The sequence below is a fragment of the Chenopodium quinoa genome, unplaced genomic scaffold, assembly GCF_001683475.1.
Source record: "Chenopodium quinoa cultivar QQ74 unplaced genomic scaffold, ASM168347v1, whole genome shotgun sequence".
NCBI lineage: Eukaryota > Viridiplantae > Streptophyta > Magnoliopsida > Caryophyllales > Amaranthaceae > Chenopodium > Chenopodium quinoa.
The window spans coordinates 534511-560803 of record NW_018744062.1 but is presented as its reverse complement, the minus strand read 5'-3'; the positions used below and the strand labels follow the sequence as shown (position 1 = coordinate 560803).

The window sequence follows — 26293 nt, the reverse complement described above, 5'->3', positions numbered from 1 at the left end:
ATACAGGTGCTACACTGCAGTAAACTCGACCAAATCATAGCAGAAAAACTGAAGCAAACTTTCGATAGTTAAAAACAGAACTCAATGTTCATCAGACATTCGGACTACCTTCCAGGATTAATTTCACACAAACAGCAAGTTCTGAATTTTAAGTTACTGCTAGTACAGCTTAGTGTTGTGTTTATCTCGAAAGGGTTTTGGTGGAACAAGTGTAGCTAGCTAATAACAAACAAGAAGTTCTATGTTTATTCAGACAACAGAAAAACAAATGACTATTGACATGTTTTGTGTATAAATGATCAAAGGAAACAATTACAACTATGTAGGACATGTACAAATGATATCGGAATTAAATTCAAAGGCGAAAAAAAGAAAAGAATTTTGACAAACTACCTTTGTTTTTGTACAATTAAACGACAATGGCACATACTATGAATTCATTGTAATGCCATGGTCATAGAGAACTCCTCCAATACATCTCCTTCCAAACCAGCTGCCCACCTCCGGAGTATTCGCATTAGCGAGGCAGCTTTCCTCTTAGCCCTTGCAGTCCCTGTACCCATCAACTCCCAAATGGTCATTTCAATGGTTGTTATCCTTGCTAGTTCGGCCACCATTTCTGCTCCTCCTTTCCGACAAATAATTACTAGGGTGGCAATCGCGCTCTCCTTTGTTCTATCGGTACCACTTCTCAACACGGCCACTAGTCTCCCGATCATATGGCTAGCTGCAGCAATTGCAACAAAACCCCCTTTCTTAACAACCGTTTCCATAATAGTCATTGCTTCCTCTGGTAGCTCGACCATAACCTCCTTTATCATATCCAACACCCCACCTTCAACCAACCTCCCTGCAGTCTCTCTATCTCCCGCTAAGGTCAATATCGCGACTAAGGCATCCCTCTTAGAGCTCGTAGGCCCTTCCCTAGCAAGCTCGAGCAATCCTTTAATAACGCGAGTCTTCTTCCCAAGCCTCTTCCTATAAGCACTCACCGCGCATAAACTATACATTGTAGCAGCCGCATTGGCCTTAGCTTCCCATGTTGCACCCGAACGTAGCACCTCAATTACACCATTCAACGCACCATCAGTCTCCATGATCCTAGCCTTATTCGCCTCAAGAATCGACAAATTAAGTATCGTTGTAACAGCATTAACTTGTAGCTTCGGATGATCCAACCCCAAGTACCTTACCAACAAGGGGATTGCCCCGGCTTCCCCTATACAAGCTCGGCTATCCGAGTCGGTCTTAGCAAACACCCTAAGCTCATATATAACCCGGTTAACCATATCAACCGCCTGCGACTCAGACCCTAACTTCTCCAACAAAAACGACACCGTCATCTTCGTCGCCTCGAGCGCCGCCTTATTCAAAGCGACGCCGTTTTGACCTTCACTACTCTCGGCCGCCCCAAAGGGAATCCGCCTCTCCCTACACCACATAGCAATCAAGCTCTTCAACGCTCTGTTAGACACCAAGTTTGTGTTGACCAATGTTTGACCAGTCTTGGGACACGTGTTATGACCTGATTCGATCCAAAGCATAATTGAGGTTCGATCGTACGTCTGTCCTGTAGCCACAACAACAGGGTCAGACATCAGATCAAGCGTAATCGGACACCGGAAATCCGCCGGAATATTCGCCTCCGACGAAGAATTCCGGAGAAAATTTTCGTCGGAATTTTTGCTTGAAGAAGCGCCGAAAAGCACGCATTTCGTGTATCTCACAAGTCCGATCAACGAAATCACCTCTGATTTTGATTTCTCGTCGGTTTGACACTGAATTTCGTCTTCCAACCACTCGATCTCCTCTCTGCAACTCGCTGAGTCGCTCATTCCGAGTTTCGCGAACAATTCGGCGAGTTTCGAGTGATCAGGAACAATCTCCTTCTTAATCGAATCAAGCATGGTGAAAACCTCAATTCGCAATCGATTATCGGAAGGATCAACAAACGATTTATCTTCACGGCACTGTTTGATCAACAAATTCCGCAATTCATCAACATCTTCGCTCAAATTCAGCTCACTTTTGGGGAGAATTTCAAGCAAAGTCCACAAATCCAAAGTCAACTCATGAAAACTACTGGAAATCGGCTCAATCTGCATCAGAAGCCATAGTTTGCTTCCGCCATTAGAGCAATCTTCAATCAAAGCTCTGATTCGCTGTAAAACGATGAACATCTCTTCGAAGCAAAGAAGCGAAGACGGCGAAAAAAGCGCAGAAAAACGGTGATTAAACTGCCGGAAAACTTCTTCAAAAATGACGGCGAGAAGACAGCATTTCCGTATAATCGAAGTGGAGTTTCGCTTGAAGAGAAAGCGAGGAGGATTGAGGGCGGAGATCTCTGAGGAGAGAGAGTGGAGTGCGCGGAGGAGGTCGGCGGTGGAGAGCTGAGGAGAGAGAAACGACGTCGGAGATGGTCGTCGCCGGCGTTGCGGGAAAATCGTCGGAGAAACCGCCATTAATGGAGGAGGAGAGAGAAAGAGAGAGAAAAATTCTCAGTAATAATCAGATGAAATGAAATTATAAAAGCATATATTATAAATTGAAATGAAGGTTTTTTTATGTAAGAATAATAAAAGGTAGATTGATTGGAAAATTTTTAAGACATTAAAGCCGAAAATATGGAAGACTTTATTAATAATGATAATTTTATTACAGTGATATTAAAAATATGAAAGTTGGTTTGTTTAGTTTAATTTTTTGAATTATTCTTTGAGGTGTTTGGTATTAGCACTACTACTAATTTAATTGATCTTATTCTTTAATTGTGTGCTTGTTAAAATTATTTTTGGTCAAACCAATATAGTTGAATGGTTGTGCAAATTTTTTTATGTTTGTGTGCTGTATGATTAATTCAAGTTTTTATAAATAACTTGTGCTACGTATGTGATAATTGCATGACCAAATAGTTGTCAAGAGGTTTAGGTAATAATCAATAATGAATAATGGATACATTTATAATTTAAGTATTTGCGATCAAGTTTTGTAAGTTAGGAGATAAGCGAAATTGATAAGGTTTAATTATTGAAATAGGTTTTAAAAAAGTATGTTGTTCATGTTCTATAGGTAATATGAGAATTAAGATTGAATAGTTTGTTACATTTATCTACTTTGTATCAACATTCTTGAAGTTTTTTTTTTTTTTTTTTTTTTTTTTTTTTTTTTTTTTGGTAATTATGGATCTTGCTAACGAATGAGGATTTAAAATAATACCTAAACTGGTATTAATTTGGGAAAACATGATAAAATTATGCGTCGATCAGTGTAATTAATACTTCGTATTCATTTTAATTTAATCTTTCTACTTTTTGGTAGCTTATCTAACGCCCTCGACACATTCGTTAGCTTTTGCCTTTTGCTTAAGAAATTTATATCTTAGTTTGTAGAAAAATGTAAAATGGGAAAGCAACTAAGAAAATAAACATTTTCATCTTAATTAGATTTTGAATACAATCCCAACATTTTAACCAACTACTGGTATGAATAGTAGTTGACATCCACATCTTAAAAATTAGAATTTTAAAAAACGGGATTAAACTGCTAAAAAAGCACGTAAAACATGAACCCTGTGACATCTTGAAAATAAAGAAAGCACGAGGTACCTACTCTTCTAGCTTTGGTTAATTGGTTAGTACCAATTCCATTATAGCATGCAAAAGTAATGCGACGGCTGCGCATACAATACTGAAAGCAAAGCAATGAAAGCAAGTATGGTCTAATATATACAGAGTAGAATAGTAGATAGCCACCATTATGTTGCTTCAAGCCATCAACTAACACAAGAGTATCCGACTAGTCATTGCCTTCAAGCAACTTAATTGGCTAGCTACTTCATTCATCACCATTTAAGTTTGGTACCTAATGTAGGACATAAATCTTTGTATAGTTTTTTAAGGGCATTTTTGAAATTTTACTTTTTAAAGAGCCCGGATAATTTTCTTATATTATCCATCCGTCAAATTAAAGAAGTTACAAAACAGTATTTTTTAAAGTTATTAGTTACTCAAATTTAATCTTTTTAACGCTTTTTATTATGTACTCCCTTCGTTTTTAAATACTTGTTCCATTTCTCTTGGACACGCATGTCAATGCTAATCTCTTATCACTAATATCTTTAATCACCAATAAATATAAATTCTAAAAATTAAAAATTAATAATCTATTTATTGAGATGATTCCAACAAGTACCCACAAGACTTTATTTTTTCTTATGTATAAATCACAAACATTAGTCAAAATAGGACAAATAAATAGTGCAAAACATAGAAATGGAGCAAGTACATAATTATTTGGATTAGTACAACACAAATATGTTTAAATACGTATTTATAACAAGAAGATTTTTGTTATCGATATAACTTGTATGATGATACTAGCATTACTAGGTTAAAATTGCAACAATGATGGATTCTACAAAGTTAATTATTAAACTATTATCAAGAAGGGATTCAGTAATATTACACAAGTGTTGGTGAAGTGTTCAAGGTTCAGTCCTTGTATGTTCAAATAAAAAACCAACCTCCACATACATCCTCAATTCAATGAAGTCATGCATGTTTTCCTCTAATCAATTACAACCACTTGAACCTCTATGCATGGGAGAACAAAATAAGGCAAATTAAAAAGGGAGGCTGGAAGAACATATTCATATATAATCTTACACCACACTCGTAAATTTAATTTCCCATACAAAACCATATGTTGTTAAGTGTCAATTTTATAATTACAATAACCAAGGCTATAGTTTCTTTGTAAATATACTTGTAGGTTGGGAGCAAGTGTGGAAAAAAAAAACCCCTTAAATTTTGCTTTGTGAACGGTTGTATACATGATGAGTTCCTCCAAAATTCCTTAGAAATATGCATGCAATAGTGGAGTATAATTGATCAAGTCATTCAAATTTGAATTGCTACTAGACTTTATCTTATTCGGGAATTAAAATTACTCAATTTGCTTCTAGATAAGGAGGAGATTGTAAAATTACTCAATTTCCATTACAATCACATGGTATGGTATCAAATTCAACGTTTGCCGTATTGAAATCAATTAACCCAATCAAGGTTTTACATCTTTTGCAATAGTACAACTGTACAAGTAGTTAACGTTTTTGAAAGACTATTCTTTTTTGCCCCAATTGGAATGCTATCTCCTTGGTTGAACTTACCCAAATTTGGTACAACGGATTTGACACCAATTATTTTAAGGATAGATCGGGTTACTCCTTTGGAAAATGCAATCATTATTGATTTTGGACATCTTGCTGTCAACATGCTACTCGTCGATGGTGGCTTTGGGGAGGGCAGTGGTGGGGCTGGGGTGGCTGGGATAGTTTTAGGTTATTTATTTATTTTTTATTTTTTAATTTTCTTTTTTTTTTAATTTTTTTTTAATTTTTTGGTCAATAATAAAACGACACATGGCTTTATAGGCCCACTTAACGGATTTCTAAACAGAATCAGTTAAGTGGTGGTAATACCCATTTTTTGGAAAATTGTGTGGTGTTAATATATATATTTTTTATTTTTATTTTTTATGGAGGTGTTAAAAACTATTTTCGGGTTTTTGTGAGGTGTTAAAATCTAAAAAATCCTAATATATATGCATAGTAGTTAAAAAGGATGGGAAATAATGGAGGGTGTATGTTGTACTAAACAACTATTATCATGAGCAATGCACTCATATAAGCAAAGAATGAAGAAAATAAACCAAGATAAAAGTACAAAATAAAAGTGAAATGTGAAGTGTGATCCACTTTTTTTTGCTTAATGCATCTTAGCATACTTGAAAGAGATAGGTGCAATTGACTGAATTGAGCACCATAATGGTATTCTGCATTCCTTCCTCAACTTGATTAATTTTCTTCGAAGAATTGATTTTTATTATTTGTATGTATATATTTTAAGTGTTGTACTCCCTCTGTTCTTTTTATCTTTTCATTTATGTTTTGTGAGATCATGCAACTTTGACCAATAATATCTCTAATTTCGTATAAATAAAATTGTACAAGTAAAAACTGTAACAAATCTAACAATATATCACACATTCCCACATGATAATTTTTTTTTTTTCCTATTATAATAATTATAAAATATGGCCAAATTTTTACGTGAACCATATATGAGAAGGTAGAAAAAGTGGAGGGAGTACAACATTTAAGGCATTTAGCATTGCATAAATCAAAAATCAAAAATAAAAAATCATCAATCAATAACTGTATAGTAAAAGATAAAACAGTAATGACACGTGTCATCGTATGATGTGTCTTTAAATATATATATATATATATATATATATATATATATATATATATATATATATATATATATATTTTGTTTTATTACCTTGGAGAAAATATTCTTTTAAGTAAAGTTTAATGTGGTAAAAAAAAATTGACTAAAATGTAAATGACCTTAATTGTAAGAAAATTATTATTACTGAGTATCTAGATCTTTAATTTTAGAAAGAATAAAATACAATAACTTCTTTAGGAAAAATATCATATATGCAGTAGATTATCAACATAAGATTTTTATAACTTATTTTGTTGAGTGAATTACCTTGATAACCAATATTTACGTAAGAACATCAATCAAAAACTATATAATTTATTGATTGATAACTATTACTTATTATATAAATTATTACTCAAATATAATTTAAAATATATTGGCATCTAATTAGAGTTCATACCAGGACGAAGAAAAGTTGAATAAGAAATAATATCATATTTTAGGTTGCACAATTTTAGTTAAAATAGTAGAGATTTTAATAGTGTGTACAAAGAAAATTTATTCGCAAAGTTAGTACAAAACTTTAAAAAATTTCATTCAGTTAAAAAGAAAAATAACACTTTAACAATGCCACACTGAAATACATAAAATAACTATATGCTCAAATGCTTAACTTTAAAGTACATATTTAGCTAATCGGTTTTTTCATGACTAGTTTCATTTCTAAATGTTTCGGTAGTTTAGTTCACACTCATTTTTGACATTTTTTCATTGATTAAATAGTTGTAAATTGATAATAACACTGATAATTACCGTGCATGACACATGACCTAAACTAGTTAGATATTAACATTATAACACGATATTAATCAGATATTAACACATATTTTTGGTGTTAAGGCCCAAAAACAAATGTATAGGGCCAGCCCTAAGACCCAAAGCGCCTTATTGTCAATTTTAATCATTTGAATCAAAATTCAAAAGTATATGAGATGAGTTACCAATTGATCAATTTTGAGTTTCCATTTGCTTATTGTTTTCCTTACCAATTGATTGAAAAAGTCATCCTAATAACAAACAGTACCACACTACTACTACAGTATGTTTTTTGAACATAATTAACATGGATAATATTCACAATATTTCACATTTAAGTTTCTTAAGCATGAGCCCAAATTACATGTAGCTTAATAATTAGGATTGGATGTATATGTAAAACCATATAGGTAGGTATAACAAAAATTTTAAAGCTTATCTAAACATATTTAGATGACACAAACTACACACAAGCATTGTAATACATAAAGACAAAATTGTAGGTTATGTGAATCTCTTCATGTGAATTATTAGGTAGATTGCAAGAATGTTTCCGTTCAAATCATAATCACTATTATTAGATGACAAGTTCGGTTTAGATACATGTTAGGTAGACTTTGTCGATCTCTTTTGTATGAAGGACAAGGAAATTCTCATGATAGAGAACCAATATTGCATGCTTTAATTAGGAGAGTCATTAAAGATTTAACATTTATATATAATATCAATAAAGTTAGATCTCGTGTCACGCACAATTATTTTCACTATTTATGATTATCTCACTATATTTAATAATAGAATTGAAAACCGTAAAAAATAAAATAAAATAAAAAGGAAAATTTGTTAAAAAAGGTACTCTGTATTTATGTGTTTACTTTTTTTGTGAACCTTATATGTTCAAAGTAGTGAAGAGGATCCTTATAATAAGTTACTTTTGTTATGAGGATCTCATGTCACGCACAGTTATTTCATGACATATTATTAACTCCACTACTTCCTCCGTATTTTAATAAGTGTTAAATGTGATCGTGTTTTAATTAGTGTTATACTTCCTTTTTGGCAAAAAAAACTATATTTATATAATATCTCTCTCCTCTTTGATTCCCAGGCCACCTAAATCTACTACTTTTTTTTTATTATTTTTTTCTCTTACAATCATTACTTTTCAAAAAAAATATTAACTCCATTATATTTCTTTTATTATTTTTAAATACTCCAACTACCCCCCACTCGCCTCTTATTTTATTTAAGTCAATTATATTGCCTAAAACTATGTGGTAAAAGTTTAACACTTATTAAAACACAAAGGGAGTATTTTTTGTTACAATTTTTTAACACTCTAACTAGGGTGGGTATAAAACTATAAACTAATTGTCAAGCCGCATAAAAGGGGCTTGAGTTTGCTATATTAAGTCCGTTGGACAAGGCTATTCAAAAGAATAGAGGATGTTTGCAACTCTTACACAAAAGTACTCATACATTGAGGAGGATTATTTAGATTGATAACTCATGGTGTTAAAAATTTGTGGTTAAACAAATAAGAGATATGCTATGTATCGAGTATTTATGCAAAAAAAAAGGTTGAAAATCAAAACTAACTGCTAGTTTCCTTAAATTTCAAACTAGACATTGTACTTCCAAAAAATAAGGGTATTTTGTGTAATTATTTAACAAAGATAGAGCATTTGGTGAATTAAATTTTATTGCTAACGAAACTTTAACGCCAGAGGTCACGGTGTGAATATTAACAAATGTCAGTGGCATTTGGTGAATTTTGAAAAACTTGAAGGTATTTGGTGAATTTTTGAAAAGTTCAAAGGCATTAGTTGAAAAAACCGTATTTTGATTGTAATATTTTCTAAATAATGTTTAAATGAACTAAGTAATTTTAGAAAGTTTATTTTTTTTTAAGCCTAGAAAGTTTAAATTTTAAACTAAAAGTATTACATTACAAAAAAATAAAACGTATACAATATGATATTCAATTCTTTGCCTGGAATAATAAGGAAGACATACGTATTTAAGGAACATTCAAACATATGGAGTATATTATTATGAATTAAAACCGCGCTTTTTCTGTCCTCTCCAATTTCCCAATGAAACAGCAAGCCGTGAACATCGTCCATCACACTTCTTTCATGTGATTTAGGGCTCCAATTGGTGAAATTGAGATAATTTCATAATTTGGTCAGTTAATTACGAGCTTAATTGCTTCAATTTTTTGATGTATTTGATTACTTGATTTTTAATTTTCAACTTGTTTAAGAATTAGGGTTTGGGGTGGATGTTTTTTGTGTATAATCTTGTTCATTATAATAATTTGTTAAGTTGATGGAATTGTTGCAAATTTAGTGATTTTTATTCATTTTTCTGTTTGGTTGCTTGATCACAATCATGAATTACGGAGTAATGACTATTCCGTTTCATAAAGTTCTTCCCATTTACTATGTAGAGTTTAGATTTACCGGAAATATAAGGAATTAATAATAACAGAGTATAAAATAATGAATATTCCATTTCATAAAGTTCTTTCCACTTACTACATAGTTTGATTATAAGGAAAATGAATTAAGTAATGTATGTGGAGCCTCATGAAGTGGGGCCTAATTGAAATAAAATAATACTCGAGTATTTCTTTTTAAGAGTTGAAGTTAGGAACGACTTAAAATGAAAAGTGAGTTGAACCTTATGTAATAATGTTATTTCGTATTATGATTTTAGTATGATACAAATGTGTAATTTCTTCTAGATTATTATTGCAATTAAGCATCATTGTTGTAATAATGTAGTTATGATTCCTGTTGGCTATTGTGATGGATTGATGGCTTGGTTAACCCCTTAATCTTGTAGAATGCTTCATTAGTGGTGTTTATTGTGATCTTAACTCTTTGTCTGAATGTTATAATCGTTGATTTTTTTTTTAGAATTGTGTAACAAATTTTCCATTTATTCAACATGCAAGAGTAAACGATGCACGTACTTAAATACTACCTCCGGTCCAAATTACTTGCAATTTTGGGTATTATTTATGAGATATAAAATAATCCTAAGTTGCGAGTAATTTGGACCAGAGGTAGTAATAGATTTCGAAGCATGTGGCAAAGTAACTAGATCATAGACATTTCCTTAGCGCAAATTTAAGTTCAGTAACTTTACAATACTAAATAATTTTAATTTGTCACTATATGCCAATTTTCGTAATCTTGTATATTTGTTGCAGAAAATGGGTGTTGAGAACTACCATGTGATTGAGCTTGTTGGTGAAGGTTCATTTGGGAAGGTCTATAAAGGAAGGAGAAAATATACAGGCCAAGTAAAGTCTCATCTTTCGTTAGATTTTGCTATTTAATGATATGTTATTATTTTTCATTAAGAAAGTCGGGTTTATGAATTTTAGATTGTTGCTATGAAGTTCATAATGAAAAATGGGAAGAGTGACAAAAATCTTCGGAATTTTAGGCAGGAGATTGAGGTAAAAAAGAGTATATTAGAAATAACATTTTCAATGGACTGATATATGCTGATATGTAGTGCAGCTAAAAATAGAGCTACCATTATATATAGTTGAATTATAAATTTGTATGTACGTAATAGTGTAATACAAAGTATAAATATTTATCACTTAACTAACACTGAGTGTTACATTTTTTTGTTAAAAATGCTGAACTAGTTTTCACTTTATTTCCATATAATTTATTCCATGATTCACTATTGCTTTATGAACTGCAGATCCTTAAGAAGCTAAAGCATGAAAATATCATTGAAATGCTCGACTCTTTTGAGACTGCAGAAGAATTTTGTGTAGTTTCTGAATTCGCTCAGGTTATTTTCTCTCCACTTTCATAATCATTTTCTTAAGGACAATAAGAAGTATGGGCATATTAGTTATATGGCATTGACATAGTTGGTGATGTGAACCGTGTAAGTTCTCAATAGTTATTATTCTAATGTACACATAATAGCGAGCATACTCCTGATTGTCACTTATAATGTCGTAGTGTATGCTTTTACTTCAAATTTACCTTACCAATTGCCACTAAGAAGGCTCCCGCTTTTAGTGAGGGTAGGAGAGGCTTATGTATGCAGTTTGCTGTGTATGTTGCCAATTGATCCAAATTAGGCAACTGGCAACACATCATTTGCAGACAGATTATATTTGCCAAATTTAGTCTAATTACTCCATTGAAGTAATAGATAAACAAATTTATGTGATGTGCTGACTAATATATCTTGTTGTAATACAGGGTGAACTATTTCAGATTCTTGAGGATGACAAATGTTTAACTGAAGCACAAGTTCAAGCAATTGCTAAGCAGCTGGTGTTATTTCCTTTTCGTTTCTGTTATCTTAGCTTTATGAATTATGTCATAAAACTATACTATCATTTCAAAAAGCATGTTATTATTATTGATCTTTCCACTTGAATAAGATGGCATTAACTGTCTCTGTCCAAAAATCCAGGTCAAAGCATTGCACTACTTGCATTCCAATCGTATTATTCACAGGGACATGAAGCCACAGAATATCCTCATTTGCTCAGGCTCCACTGTTAAGGTTAAATTGCCTGTAGCCTTAATTTGTCATTACCATAGAACCTTTTCTTCTCTTCAGTTCCTTTTAAATCATCTTGTCCACACCTTCAGGGATGCACTTGGCCTACTTGAGGTGACAGTATAAATCTTCTTCTTACTTCTATTTTACAGCTTTGCGATTTTGGGTTTGCACGTGCCATGTCAACAAAGACTGTTGTTCTTCACTCTGTCAAATGTCAGGCTTATCTACTGTTATTTGCCCCCTATTATATCTTTCTGCTATAATGTAGTCTGCTTCTCCAATGAAAGTTGGGTATCACTTATAAAATTCATCTTTGACTCTTTGAGTGGGTGCTAACTTGCTTTAGTGTTCAGAGGTTTTGATTCCTATTTCAGTCGTTTATTCAATGTTGTCAAGCTGTCAAGACCCTTAATATACTCTTGAACAAATCTCTGTCTTGGATCCAGTTGTTGAAAATAAAACAATGATATACATAATACATACGATTGGTGCCCATATGTGTTAGCTGCTTCATTGTAGTGCTTTTTGCTGCTGATAATATTTGCTTATTCCTGCCTCTTTTTATAAGGTACACCATTATACATGGCTCCTGAGCTTGTTCGTGAACAACCATACAACCACTCAGTTGACTTGTGGTCTCTTGGAGTCATTTTGTATGTACCTTGATATTTGCTTGCAGTGGCTCAGTTCAAATTCAATTTTACCTAAATGGCTGCATTTCTCTAACTCAATCAAATGTAAAATTTCTTACTTGTGCATGCAATAGGTACGAGCTTTTTGTTGGCCAACCTCCATTTTATACAAATTCAATGTATACACTTATCAGACACATTGTCAAGGTATATAGGAATCAAAAAGATCATTTTTGTATCAAGGGTTCTGAAAAGGAATGCTGTTGTAATATTTAAGCTAATTTTGGAACCGATTAAGATATTTTCTCAAGGCGCACAGACCTCTAGCAGGTAAATGATTGGTTCATTCTTTTTACTTGACTTGCAGTTGTACTGGAAATTGGATGATAAATACTTCTTGAACCAGGATGTGATTGTTGTTTGTATTAGTATGTAAGACTGTGGCTGTTACTTACTGTGTCATTGTGTTTCTTTTATGCCCATAATTCTTAGTTTCATCTGCCTTTGACGATTGCTGTTTGATAAGCTTTAGCTGTAATAAAAGATCTCAACTAGCTTTGGGAATCAATTAGTACTATTCAGTAAGTTGGGTTTGTAATTTGTTTGCAGCTCTCTCAATATGTAGCTGAACACATAAATTTTTGTTTACACATGTTTTACTAAGTAATATGCTTATGAAGTTTGAGTTCTGCAGACAGCAAGAAAATTGTATGCTTAAGCTGCAGAATTATAACTTATTTCATGTCTAACTTTCACAGAAGGGGAGCGCTTCATAATACAATTCAGTCGCTCAGAATTCTTTCAAATTTAGTGGCAGCTGAAGCTGTTACAAGTACTTGTGTGGATGAAATAATCTTTGATCTTTTGGGGCTTACTTCTTCTCTTATGAGGGAGAAAAGTAATGACTTGTGTGATTTGATTGCTAAGGTATGTTGTCTCTTGTCAATTCTATGCAGTTCCCAAGCAAGGTTTAATTATTATTTTTAAACAGCGGAGATGTTGTTAAATAGAGAATTGCTTTGGTTATTACTAAGAGACACCTAGCTTATTGCTCTTTTAAGAAACAAAAATCCAATGCGACAAAGCTAGCTTAGGTGCGTGTTATCAAATGCAGTCTCTACTACTGTATGTCATTTTCCTTCTTTGCAGACTTTGTATATCATCCGGATATTAATTGATGGTAGCGGACTCAGCTCTGGAACCTCATATTTCACTCAGTGGGTTGCGCTAGTTGAGTTGCATTCACAGGTACTCCTTTTCCTAGAGGTTTTTGCACTGTTGGGCACTTTAAGCTGCAACAGTTTAGTATGTACATGTATAAGTTTTTCATATAATGTATTAGTAAGCTAGTAACTGCAGTATTTGACAACAGTCAAACAAAAATTAAGAGTTCAAAGGAACAATTATGATAGTTTATTGATCCTGACATAGATTAGGAGTACAATTGCAATTGCAAATTTGCTATAGGTCATGAAAGGTCAATTATATGTTTTCTTACTTCCTGTGATATACAGTACTATATTACAAGGGGAGTCAACTCATTATATTTTTGCTTCGTAAGATGATATTTGGTTGCTTAAGATGTGGAACCATGTGAAAGAATGACAAATTATGTGCCATATACAAATATGTTACTGCTCTAGAAAATTTTAGTGGTCATGTGTACAACTGTGCATGCTATCAATTATCACTTTCTCAGACCCGGGATTGACTTTTTAACTAGTCCAGAGTTGTTTGGTGGTGTTCCTCTATATGTCATCAAAATTTTTAGTATTTAGGCACCTTGGTTTTACTAAATATTTAACCCTTATTAAAATTTGCAATTGTACAACAGGTTGCTAGCAGCTCAGAAGATTCAAGTGGCAGAGTTCTGTATTAATCCAACTCTTGCATTGCAGTCATGTTAAATCAAGTTATGTTGGCTGTCAAGGAACTTGATTTTTCTGCCCCCGTTAACCTTATTGAGACGTCGAAGCAAATCCTTGTCCATGCAAAATCAAGCAACTTAGTTGAATGCTTGTGTATGAGCTTAAAAACCGCAGGAACAAACCATTTGGGTTCTGATAATTTTTTAATTGCTGCCTCTGAAGGGTGTAGAGCACTTTGGTGTTTGGTAGATGCATTGGAAAATCTCTCTTTGAAGGAAAAATCTAGGGCATTTCCACTCACCTCCTTTCGCAGACATTTGTTAGTCCAAAATAACAATACGGACTGTGACAGGCTTCCAGACATTGGAACAGGCTCTGAAAAGGTTGTTGAGGCTATAGCAAAAGCATTTTTGAATTTTAAACCAGTTCGAGCTGTTATGCGCTACTGCCTTCACCAGTGTGCTGAAGAAGTCCTCTTAGCTGCTATTCAGGTTTGAAATGCCCCCAATTTTTATTTCATCCCTATATTGGAGAGTTTGTTGCTGTTTGTTAGGAATGCTGAGTAGGTTATTGCTAGGAATGCAATTAGGTCTCTTATTCTAGACACTTGTTTTAGAAGAAAGGAAGAACAGCTTAGTGAAAAAGAGAGATAAGTGGAGGGCCTCATATTAAGAAAATCAGTTAGAAAAGAAAAATCTGTTAGGAGTGGAGTTAATGCAAGTATGTAAATATTATATAAGGAAGGCTGTAATAAAGTCATTGAGAATTGTATAGTGATAAACACATTGCGAGGAATTTACCCCTCGAAGAGTAAACCTTTGTAGTGAGCTACAGAGCTAGGCTATACTGATCTAACACAAGTTTTACCAAGCCTTGCTCTAGAATTCATCTTAACTTCTGCATTTCTACTAAATTGCTTCTCATTCTGTTTAATCTTCCAAAAAACCCAAAAATACTAATCTGATTTTTGTTATTAAACTGCCTCTTAGTAAAGGTTTCTCTGAATTTTTTCCTTTCAACATTCATCTGCTGTCCAAGTGTACAAGAATTAAAGGACTCAACTTTTTTTTCAGTCACATCAACAACCTCATTGACATCAAGCCAACTGCTGTTAAATGCCATAACCGCAGATTTCAATAGGCATGCTTGCTTTTGTCTTAACCATTTTTCCACCCACAACGAAGCTTTTGGGACTAATGATTTAAGCCCATGTAAGGGTTGTGGAGGAATATGTAATAGGATAGGCTCAATATGAACCCACGGATGTTCTATCCAAAACATATGCTATACAAGTCAACAAGGGTCTTTTGATGATGGGTTTGTTTCTTGGATGCAGGGTTAAAGTAAAACATCGAATATCATGTCAATAAGAATGCAAAAGAAAACCATGAAAAGGTCTTCTTTCAGATGCCAATGATCCTACAGTTCCTAGGAATTAAAATCAGATAGTTTTTGTAAATTTTAGGCTCAGGAGTCGGGATTTACTTTGATGGAATAATGCATATTATCAAATGTATCAAGAAGTTCAATACTTAACTGGCTTTCAGTTTTTGTTATTAATCTATACATATTCATATTATAACCTGAATTTTTGTTTGTTCAGCTGCTACTTAGGTGCTGCATGCACAGTGAAATTGTACCTAGTATACTTTGTGGTCTTCCGAGATCTTTTCCTGTTGAAGCTGTGATAAATGGTGGAGGAGATGAAGCACTTGTTTCTGACATATTTTCTCTAATATCTCTATGTGGATCATATTTAAATGAAGACTCTGGTGAAGCTAATGGCTTAAAGTGCAAATACACTGATCTTAATGGACTTGTTTTGCATTCATGTCTGCTGCTTGCAACAATAGCACAATCTTTTCATTCAGTTGGAAGAAACTCAACAGGTCTTATTCTAACAACTTCCTCTGAAAAACAGCAATCACGTCTTTCATCACTTGCTCGCCTGTTTTCTTCTAGAGGAGTGATTGCCTCATTTGAACCTCATCGTGAATCGACCATGCTAGCATTTGCATCAATTTTATCTATGGAGAGTGGAACATCTGTTGCACCTTCAATATCTGACATTGCAATGCCTTACATCCCTTGTATTTCTGCTCTTTGTGACTACCTGAAAATGAATCACAAAGATGATCTGGAGATTAACCACACTACAACAAATTACATGCTTTCACCTTGGCATGGGTTGAGGGATGGATGGGTTGGCTTGCTCAAAACAAAATTGAGATGGGGAGGACAGTTGGCTATCAAACAATTTTGTGCCACTGGAACTCCACAATTTCTTCTGGATTTATTGTGGAAAAATCTTGTCGATTCCCAAGCAAAAGATCATTTACAGGATCTAATGGGGCTGTCTCCTGTTGGAGTTGTATGGGCTGTTTCATGTCTAAGTCACTGCCTTACATGTAGTGCTGTAATTTTTCGAGATGATGCTGGTGAATGTACACGTCAAGGGTATTAGTGACTTGTTATCTGGTTCTCATCTGAAGCTCATTAGATCTTGGAGTGGGCCTGGTGGGGGGAAGAATGGAGTGAGAGATATTATTAATGTAACGATCGAGTTTTTGGCTTTCCCTTTCATTGCCATTGAAAATGCCTTTGGTATTTCGTCTGCCTCTGCATCCATGAATAGTGGGTTTCTTCTGAATGTCAGCTCACCTGGTGCAAATGTGTATTGGGAGGATGAAGACATCATGAAAGCAATTAAGGAGAGCATGGAAAAGTATGCAGGGATTCTTGTAGAGGTTAGATAATCTCTCATCTATCTTTGCAAACTTTACAATTTTATTTGTTCAGTTAAATTCAGAACTTTTATGAACCATGATAATTTCCAATGAGAGATATGTAAATCACAGGTTTCATTGACCATATATGCATATTATGATATCATCATTTACCCCGATGAGCTGCATTTCCTTACCTTGGATTTTCTTTATGCATATTATGACTGTTAGTAGAGAGGAAAAATAATCTATCATTAGTATCATATCAATGCAAGTCTATAAAGCCATTGTTTATTTATTAATTTACACTAGTCCTGCATTATTTCACCCTTCCTTACCTGTTTCTGTCAAGTTTGCAGTCAGGGGTGCCTATTAGAATTTTGCAATGTGCTGATGTTTTGGGGATGGAGGACACCAAAAGGCCGGTTGCATTCCTTGGTAAAATGATCAGATGCAAAACATTGGCAGTAAACCTTGTAGGAAAGGGGATGCTAGAAGCTGCAAGGATGAGAAGATTGCTTGATGGTTCATGTCCTAAAGAGGTCATCCGGGATATGCTTGTGATAGTGTCTGACCTAGCTCGTATGCATGTGGTCAGTTTCCTTACTGTAACTGAATACTCTTTGCATTTGCATGCTTTTCGTGAGACTGAAATCACTATTGATTGTTCTAGATGATGTTAAGGATCTTGTTTCACAATCAGTTTTCAAAAGTTCATATTCATTTTCCATACAGCATATTAGATTAATCTATTTGAATGCTAGACATTGTCAGATAATTTTAGCACCATGCCAGACTCATAGAACTTGCTTCTATTTTTCTCTTCTAGAGCTGATTCTTCATTATGGTGAATTTGTGCTGGTTGGGTATTGGAAGGCATTGCCTGCTTCAGTTATTGTTTCCTTTATGCTTTGCAGGGTTTTTACAAGTACATTGAGAGGGCAAACATAGTGATACGCATAAAGGAGTTACTCGCGTCTAATGATCCTACTTTTCGTGCAAAGGCTTGCAGTGCTGTAGCAAACATGTGCCGGCATAGCTCTTACTTTTATGAATCCTTGGTAAGTTATATACAGTAACTTGCCTTTCCATTTGAGGCTTAATTAATCAAATCTTATGTTTATTGATGCTTTCATTTAGTGTATTTGTGTTTTGTGATCATAATATCATTCTTTTCCCTTGTAATTCTTCCAAAAATAAATTATATGCTGATGTGTTTCTTATTGCTTGATATATAGGCAAGGCATGGTATCATAAATCTTCTCATAGACCGATGCATCGATTCAGACAAGCATACCAAGAAATTTGCCTGTTTTGCTGTAAGATTTGTCACTTCAATATCTATGGTCATGCATATTATTGCTCTTGGACTGTTTTCAGTTTGCAGGAAAATATACTTCTATCTATATTCCTTTGCAAACCTTTGAAATGAAGGCAATCTTAGTTATGTTGATGTACAATTATAAACTTTAGTTGCAATGAATTTTCTAACATCTCATCTTGCAGATAGGAAATGCAGCCTTCCATAATGATTCATTATATGAAGAACTTAGGAGGTCAATCTCTCATCTGACGAATCTGTTGCTATTACCTGAGGAGGATATCACAAAATTAAATGCCGCTGGTGCACTGGGTAATCTTGTTCGTTACTCCAACCTCCTTTGTGAAGATATCGTGTCTCATGGTGCAATTCAGGTTAGTTGTTACTTGTCATCAGACTCATCACATTAGGATATGATTGTGCTTGTTTAGCTGCTCTTTTGTCTGACACCAAACTGATCTGATATAAGATTGAAGTCCTTTACTCCCTTACTATCACATCTGGTGTACACTCTTCATTTTACCTTAAGTATTGGGGTCAGATTCTCGACATTTGAACATTAGTATGTATGAATACATAATATTGACCATAACTTGGAAGGCATGTAGCAATGCATTTCTCATGGCTATTAATACTTCAGTCTAATATAAGCTATTTGTATCACTTGTTCCATGATCATGACTTGTTTTTATATCCGTATATGATCAAACAGGCATTACTTAAGCTGGTCTCTGATTGCTCTAAGCTAGCCTGGAACTCTCCAAGCGCGGATGCTAATAATGAGTCTCCTTTAAAGAACGCACTCTTTGCTTTGAAGATGTGTGCAGACTATTCACCTAGCAGGAATATCATTTGTTTGTCGGAGTCATTTCAAGTGATAGTGCAGCTTCAGAAATCATCTGAATCTACTATGGCAGAATATGCTAGGATCATATGTAGTAAAGCTGGTGGGGCATAGAGCTGCCTATAATCTTGTAAACTGAAAATGTGTTTGTATTGCGACTTGTTCTTGGGCGAGCAATCCTTTATGCAACCCCTATTCCCAAGAGTCTAGTCTTCGACTAATTTGGGGAGTTCAATCCTGGCTAAAAGATCCTTATCCAAGGATCATTATTTTAACATCCTCAGAAAAAGACCATCCAATATCTCTTAGTACCAACTAATCAGACATGAGTCCTAATCAGACATGAGTTTAAATATATTGCCAAGGCTTCAACTATATTTGAGTTTATTACTACTAAGCCCAAGTGCCAAGGATCATGTTATAGTGGGCTTTAAAGCCAACGTTGACAAGTTTTTTTTTTTTAAAATAGAACAGTAAAATAAAAACTTATGTTATACTGATTAAATACATTTAAAAAAAAATAATAAAAAAATAACCCCACTTAAATGAGAAATTTTGTTTTACGAGTTTGATAAATTTGTATGATAAATAGTCCATATGAAGTAACATATATCAAATTCAGAATTTCTGGTTTAAAATTTAAATTTGATTGATGTTATATTAAAAGAACGAAATAAATAAAAAAAAAAAAAAAATAGAAGAACGAAATCAAAGGTGAAATCTTAATCATGACTAATGAGATATAAATTTATTCTTGTATAAGGAGACATCTTAATTCCTAAACCACATGCAATTAACAGCATCATTAGCACAATGAAGCCAAACAAAGAATCAATAACATAGTAGAATTTCCCAAAGAAAAGCACTAAAATTCCTCCAACTTGTCTCAAATTACCATATTCTTAGCCACCAAAACCTCAAGTCAATGCGGCAACTGTGAGAAAGAATAACAATAACGTAATCTTTGCCCATGCAATTATGCAATTACATAACGGCCCACTCAACATGTACTTGTTTGTAGAGATGTCGGTTTCTGACCCGAACCGTTAAATCCGACTGTTTCGAACCGATCCGAAAAGGAACTGAACTGTTTAAAACCCGTTTTTTGGAAACTGAAAACTGACCCGACCCAATTTTTTCCAAACCGAAACTGAACTAAACCGAATTTGTGCAAACCGTTACTAACCCGACCCGTTATCAAGCCAAACCGTTACAACCCGAAACTGAAAGCAACCCAAACCGATTACGTTTAAACCCGATAGTAACCCGACCCGTTTTAAACCGAAAACCGTTAAAACCCGATAAAAATCCGATAAACCTAAATCGTTCCAACCCGTAACCCGTTGTGACCGAACCGGTTATAATCCGTAATCCGTTGTGATCGAACCGTTTACGACCCGTAGCCCGCTATGACCAAACCGTTTAGAACCCGTAACCCGTTATGACTGAGTCATTTACAACCTGTTACCCAATATGTTTATGATTTAATCTGTTTCAACCCACTACTCGATAAACCCAACTTATTTATGACTTGACTTGATTATAACATGACTCGTTCCTACCCATTATCTGACTAATTCGACTCGATAATCATCCGACTCAATTTTAACCCGATATGATTTTGATTAGAAACCCGTTTCAAATTGGGTAAACTCGTTTTCAAACCAACCAAGTTCAATCTAAACCGATTATAACCGAAACAATAATAGTTGGACCCGATTTCACCCGATCTATTTTGAACCGAAACCCATTTTCGAACCGACCCAGTTAAACCCAAACTGATTATGACCCGAACCAATTACGACCCGTCCTAATTAAGACCCGAACTGTTTTTAACCGAAATCCACATTAAATGGGCTAAACCCGTTTTCACACCGACCCAATTCAACCCAAATTGATTATGACCCGAACCGACTAGAACCCGACCCGATAAGGACCCGATCCGAATAGAAACTGCAATTAAAAAAACCAAACCGAACTGACCCGATAATTTTCAAAACCGACCCAAACCGACCCGCTTATTATTTCAATCCGTTATAAACCAACCCGTTATAACCCGAAACTGATAAACCCAACCCAAACCCGAACTGTTTAACCGAATTGACACCCCTACTTGTTTGCGACATTCGGTCTCCCAAACGCTTGCACAAGTTGTACAAGTTCTCCTCGGTCTAGTCCGGTCCAAATTCGGTCCATGTTTTTAGATTAGATGGGGTTTGTTTACGAACACTCTAATTAATTTCATGCATATATGGTAAGAAACTTAAAAGTAAATACAAGAAAGAAACTTATATAGACCGGATTATCTATACACAAGGGACTCCAAACCAAAATAACATCACATAACTTTCTCTTTGTCTACAACGTCGTCTTTTGAACAAATTGAGCCTCACACTAATATAGCCAATATAGGTATATTCATCTTTAATATTGTAAAACAAATACCCAAGCTGGTTAAGTACTACTTAGGATTCTATAACAAATGATTAGTTGAAAACTTATTAAAATGTTATAAAATCTGTATATTCAATAATATGGAAATTATCATTGCATAAAAGCTTTAACACATTTTGAAACCTTAATGGTATTTATTTATCATGATTAATTGATTATGGCTTAAAAATAAATAAAAAAAGTAAAAATATACAAATTATGAAAAAACTAATTCTTTTAGTCACACACTTGTTAATTTTTATAGATGCTAGATATATTGTTAATTAAAAAAGATTCAAAACTGGTTTAAAAAAAATATTCAAAACTTTTTATAATAAGTCATTTATAATTTAATACAGTATTGAATATTGTGAATTGTTAATACATAATTTAAATTGTGTTTTAAATAATTTGATGCATGCATTGTGATACATGGATGAAAATGATAGAATAATTTATTGACATTAGTGGTCGATTAACAATAACATAAGGAAAAAAAAAATCAAATTGAGACAAAGATATTGACTATAATAATGTGTAAAGTTGAATGTTCGTTGATTGATTGGTATATTTATGTAAGAACCCCTCCTTATATAAGAACCCTTTCTTATGTAAGAACATCATATGTTCTAAACTGTTTCTTATGTTCTAAATTTTTTTCATATATTCTAAAAGTTTTCTATTTATGTTATTCGAAAGCTGGTTTCAGTGTCCTTTGTGTTGGTTATATCTTGATACTGTTTAATTTGAGCAGGATGTTACATAAGAAATCTGCTGCGGTGCTATTTGTGGTGAGCTCCCTTTAATATTAGGGGGTTTTCTGGCCCAATATATATAAATGGAGTGTTGGTTTAGTTTTTTCGAGTTACAATACACTTTGTACTGCATCAAAAAACGAAAGAATGATATAAAATATATATACAACTTTAATGTGTTTCACATTATTTGTTAATTTTAAAATTAATGTAATTTGTTTCAAGTATATAATATGAATTTGCTTTTTTTTTTTTTTAATGAATTATAATATCGATTGAATTGACTTATTATATATATATATATATATTTAAAAAAATAGATTTTTTTTAATAGATTTGCTAAAACAGTATAACAAAAATAAAAGTTATGAACTCAACATCTCTCATAGATAGCGTGATTATATTCGTTAGAAAACAGTATTACTACGTATTAGTTTATTTGTTGGTTAGTTGGTTGTCATACATAATTATTTTTTTGGATTTTTTTGGTGTAATTTAATAAAAAGTGTTCTAAGAATAGATATTGCGAATCAACAATATATTTTATTCTCCTTTGATACTATATATAGGTCTACTAATCTTTTAGTCACGTTATTGAAAAACTGCAATTAGTAACTTAAAATGTTGCGTTTGTTATCGTAATTGTATAATTGGGTACTAGAACTGTTGCAGTTAGGAATGATTGAAGTTATACATCTTTTTTTATTGTGTTTTTTCTTTTTGGTACATTGATGGTTTAGATAGATGACGGGTTATGAGTTTTGATTATTAGAGATGTTGAGATATTGTTAAATGTCTACCAATAAACACTCATGATTAAAACTATATATATATATATGTTTGGGTCCAATTTAGTCAAAATTGGGCCTGAGCACTAAATGATCCAATTAAAAGCCCAAGGTCAAGGTTCAACTCTCCAATTGCTCAAAAGTCAAAAGTCAGCCCACAAAGTAAGCCAATTGGGCTAAAGCCCAACCTCTCCAAATATGATGAGGTATAAAAGCCCTCATATTAACACATTCAAGGGGAGAGTCATATTCTTACATAAGACATCTCATAACATCACATACGAGATCAGACACAACAACAACACAGGCATCATCACTTGCATTATCTCATACACCGATTATTGCAGCTCATATGCTCATTCTCGCATTGAGGAATACTCCACAAAAGCCTCAAGCTACAAACTCTCTTGCATAGTGTCTTCCTTTTTACACATTGTACTGACTTTAGCATCGGAGGGGCCTTCCTCGGAAACACCCCCGAGGCTAGTTTACGTGTGTTCACTGTGCAGGAAACCTTCGGCCCAACACAGCTTGGATCGAATCCAGTCTTCTCCATTTTAGTGGACCTTCGGCAAGGTCCCATTGTTTTCAACCGAAACAATTTGGCGCCGTCTGTGGGGAAGACTTTCAAAAATCTTTAAGCCAAATTCCTAACCAAGATCATCTTGCAATTATCTTAGCAGCCATGGCTAAGAACCGCAAGAGCAAAAGCCTCCGTCAAGGAGCGGGCGAAAAGCCTAAAACCCCTACACCATCGCCCTCGCCGGACCGGAACTCTCCCAAGGGTGCCGGCTCGGGGGGAGGATCACACAAGGAGGATTCCCTATCTCCTATAATGCATGACTCCCAATATAGGCCGGACCACTCTCGGTCTAGCAGGGGTCAGTCTGATCATAGGACATATTCGGTGTCCCAAAGCCAACCATCGGCTGCACGGCCTCATTACCACACTCGGCCGGGGACCCCTTTGACGGGGCCCAGTTCGGAGGAGGTGGCAAGAGCGCTGGCAGTACTCATGGAGGCAATGAGGGCACAGAATATGCCACCGCCTCGTGATCGAACTCCTCCGCATACCCGGCATCAGCGGAGGAAGTTAGACCATGACGGTGGGAAGCTTCCTTCCTTCCGGGAACTGGAAGAGTGGGAGGAGGATTCTTGGAAAAATGAAAAACAGAGGAAGAAGAACTCTCAATTATTTAAAGGATCCTCATCCTCAAGACCAGCAGCGCATAAGAGCAGCAGCTCAGCTTCTCGGCCAGAATCTACTCGCCGGGAACCTGAGACTGCTCGCAGAAGCGTCCTTGACCGACTCGGCGGCCAGGAACCGAGCGTGCGTAGTCGCCTCACGTTCCCTGCAGCCGAGGCCCAGACTTCCCAGCCAGGGACGAAAACCACTCCTACCTCTCTGAGAGGGCGGAGCGCGGTCCCTTCGGCCAGGAACAAGGGCAAGGCCATTATGCTTCCCGCTAGTTCACCATTCGAGCAATGGATACTAGAAGAGCGCGTACCCACGGTTAAAATACCGTCGCATATCACATATGACGGGACCACGGATCCGAAGGACCACGTGGCCTCGTATGAGACTCATATGCATCTTTGCCCCAGATCCGAGGCGACTTGGTGCAAATATTTCCCAACCACTCTCAAGGGGGTCGCGCAAGCGTGGATCTCCAAGGGAGTAAGGCAAGGCTCCATAACAGGTTGGGATGATCTGTCCTCCAAGTTCAGGAGCAAGTTTTCCACGGCAAACCGCCGAGAGAAGACTACCGCAGAGCTCATGGGTCTGCAACAGGGGGAAACCGAAAGCCTCCGAGACTACCTGACCCGTTTCAGTAACGAGTCATCAAGCGTCTCTCAGCTGGACCAGGGGCTAGCTGTTTTTGCAATGCAGAATGGCCTTCAGCCAGGAAGATTCCTAGACTTCATGGTCATGCATACCCCGCAGACCTTGGAGGAAGCTCTTAGTGCTTCGGATAAGTTCATCCGAGCCGAAGAATGGAATAAAGCAAAAACCCAACCTCAATCCGGGGGAGGGAAACAGAGGCAAATACCCTTGTCTGAAGGCCAAGGCCATAAGGCAAAGGGAAAATCAAAGGCCTCGGAGCCATCTTCGGCCAGCGACCTAAAGAAGGACAGGTTTGCCTCATACACAGGCAGATACGAGTCCTACACTCCGCTCTCTCTTCCACGCGCCAAAATTTACAGTGTGACGAAGGAGGAGCAGAGTTACCGAAAGCCGAGACCACTCCCAGAGTGGTATCAGCGAAAAAATAAAAATCAGTGGTGTGAGTTCCACGAGTCTTCGGGCCACAACACTGAAGAGTGTATCCAGCTGAAGGACCAGATAGAAGACATGGTCCGGAAGGGATACTTGAAAAACTACATCGCGGATCACCGCGAGAAAAAAGAATCCGAAAGGTTAGCAAAGGACCCTCGGCAGGACCTTGATTTCCCCCGGAAAAACAGTAAAAAACCGGAGGGGAAATTCCCTCCGATCAATGTTATCTCGGGAGGAATATACTCTCGGAGGGAGCACAAGCGTCACCTTAGAGCTTTGACTCACCAGGTGAACAACGCTGACATTCAATCTCCCCAGTCGCCGGTGCCGAACATGACGTTCACAGCCGCCGACTGCCGGGGGATTACGTTCCCTCACGAGGATCCGTTGGTGATCATCGCCACGGTGGCCAACCACGACGTCAGTAAGGTCCTTGTTGACGGTGGCAGCGGAGCAAACATTCTGTTCCGAAAGGCCTACAACCAAATTAAGCTGAAGCCCAAGCACCTTACGCCGGTACCCTATCCGGTATCCGGGTTCAATGGGGCTTCAACTTATCCAGATGGGAAGGTGACACTTCCTGTCACCATCGGTTGCGATGAGGCAGCCCGGAACGTCATGATTGAGTTTTTGGTCATCGACGCTCCTTCAGTGTACAACGTGATTTTGGGGAGACCCATAATTCACGAGATCCAAGGGGTCGTCTCAACTTATCATCAGCTGATGATTTATGTCTCAGACGCCGGCTTCCCCGAAAGGATACAGGGCAACCAGAAGGACGCCCGAAGGTGCAACTACCTCAAGCCATCCAGTAGTCGCCCAGATAACGACAAGGATGAGGAGGAGAAAGAAAAAGAAAGAGAGCCAAGCACAAAAAAGCCGAAAGGCCTAAGTGCTTCGGCCCAAGGATCAGTGCCCAGAGAAAAAGGTCCCGAAAGGGAAAAGGTTGACTCTTCATCTGAGCCGAAAGACTCAGAGAGCCAGCCGAAGAACACAAAGACTGGGACACCTGCTGACATTGGCAGCAGACCAGATTCTGAAGAGT

The 26293-nt window shown here is 35.7% G+C and overlaps 1 protein-coding gene and 1 pseudogene across 1 annotated transcript; one reads left to right on the top strand and one right to left on the bottom strand.

Annotated features, from left to right (window-relative positions):
- Window positions 1-259: 259 nt before the first annotated feature.
- LOC110690656 (U-box domain-containing protein 16-like) lies at window positions 260-2824 on the bottom strand. The gene has a single exon (XM_021867511.1). It carries the CDS (start codon window positions 2460-2462, stop codon window positions 438-440), a length of 2025 nt encoding a protein of 674 aa, XP_021723203.1. The 5' UTR covers window positions 2463-2824; the 3' UTR covers window positions 260-437.
- Window positions 2825-10272: 7448 nt separating this feature from the next.
- LOC110690655 lies at window positions 10273-19672 on the top strand (annotated as a pseudogene).
- Window positions 19673-26293: the final 6621 nt, after the last annotated feature.

Coding starts and splice junctions, on each gene's coding strand:
- LOC110690656 (XM_021867511.1), bottom strand. CDS start 2,462: ATGGCGGTTTCTCCGACGATTTTCCCGCAACGCCGGCGACGACCATCT.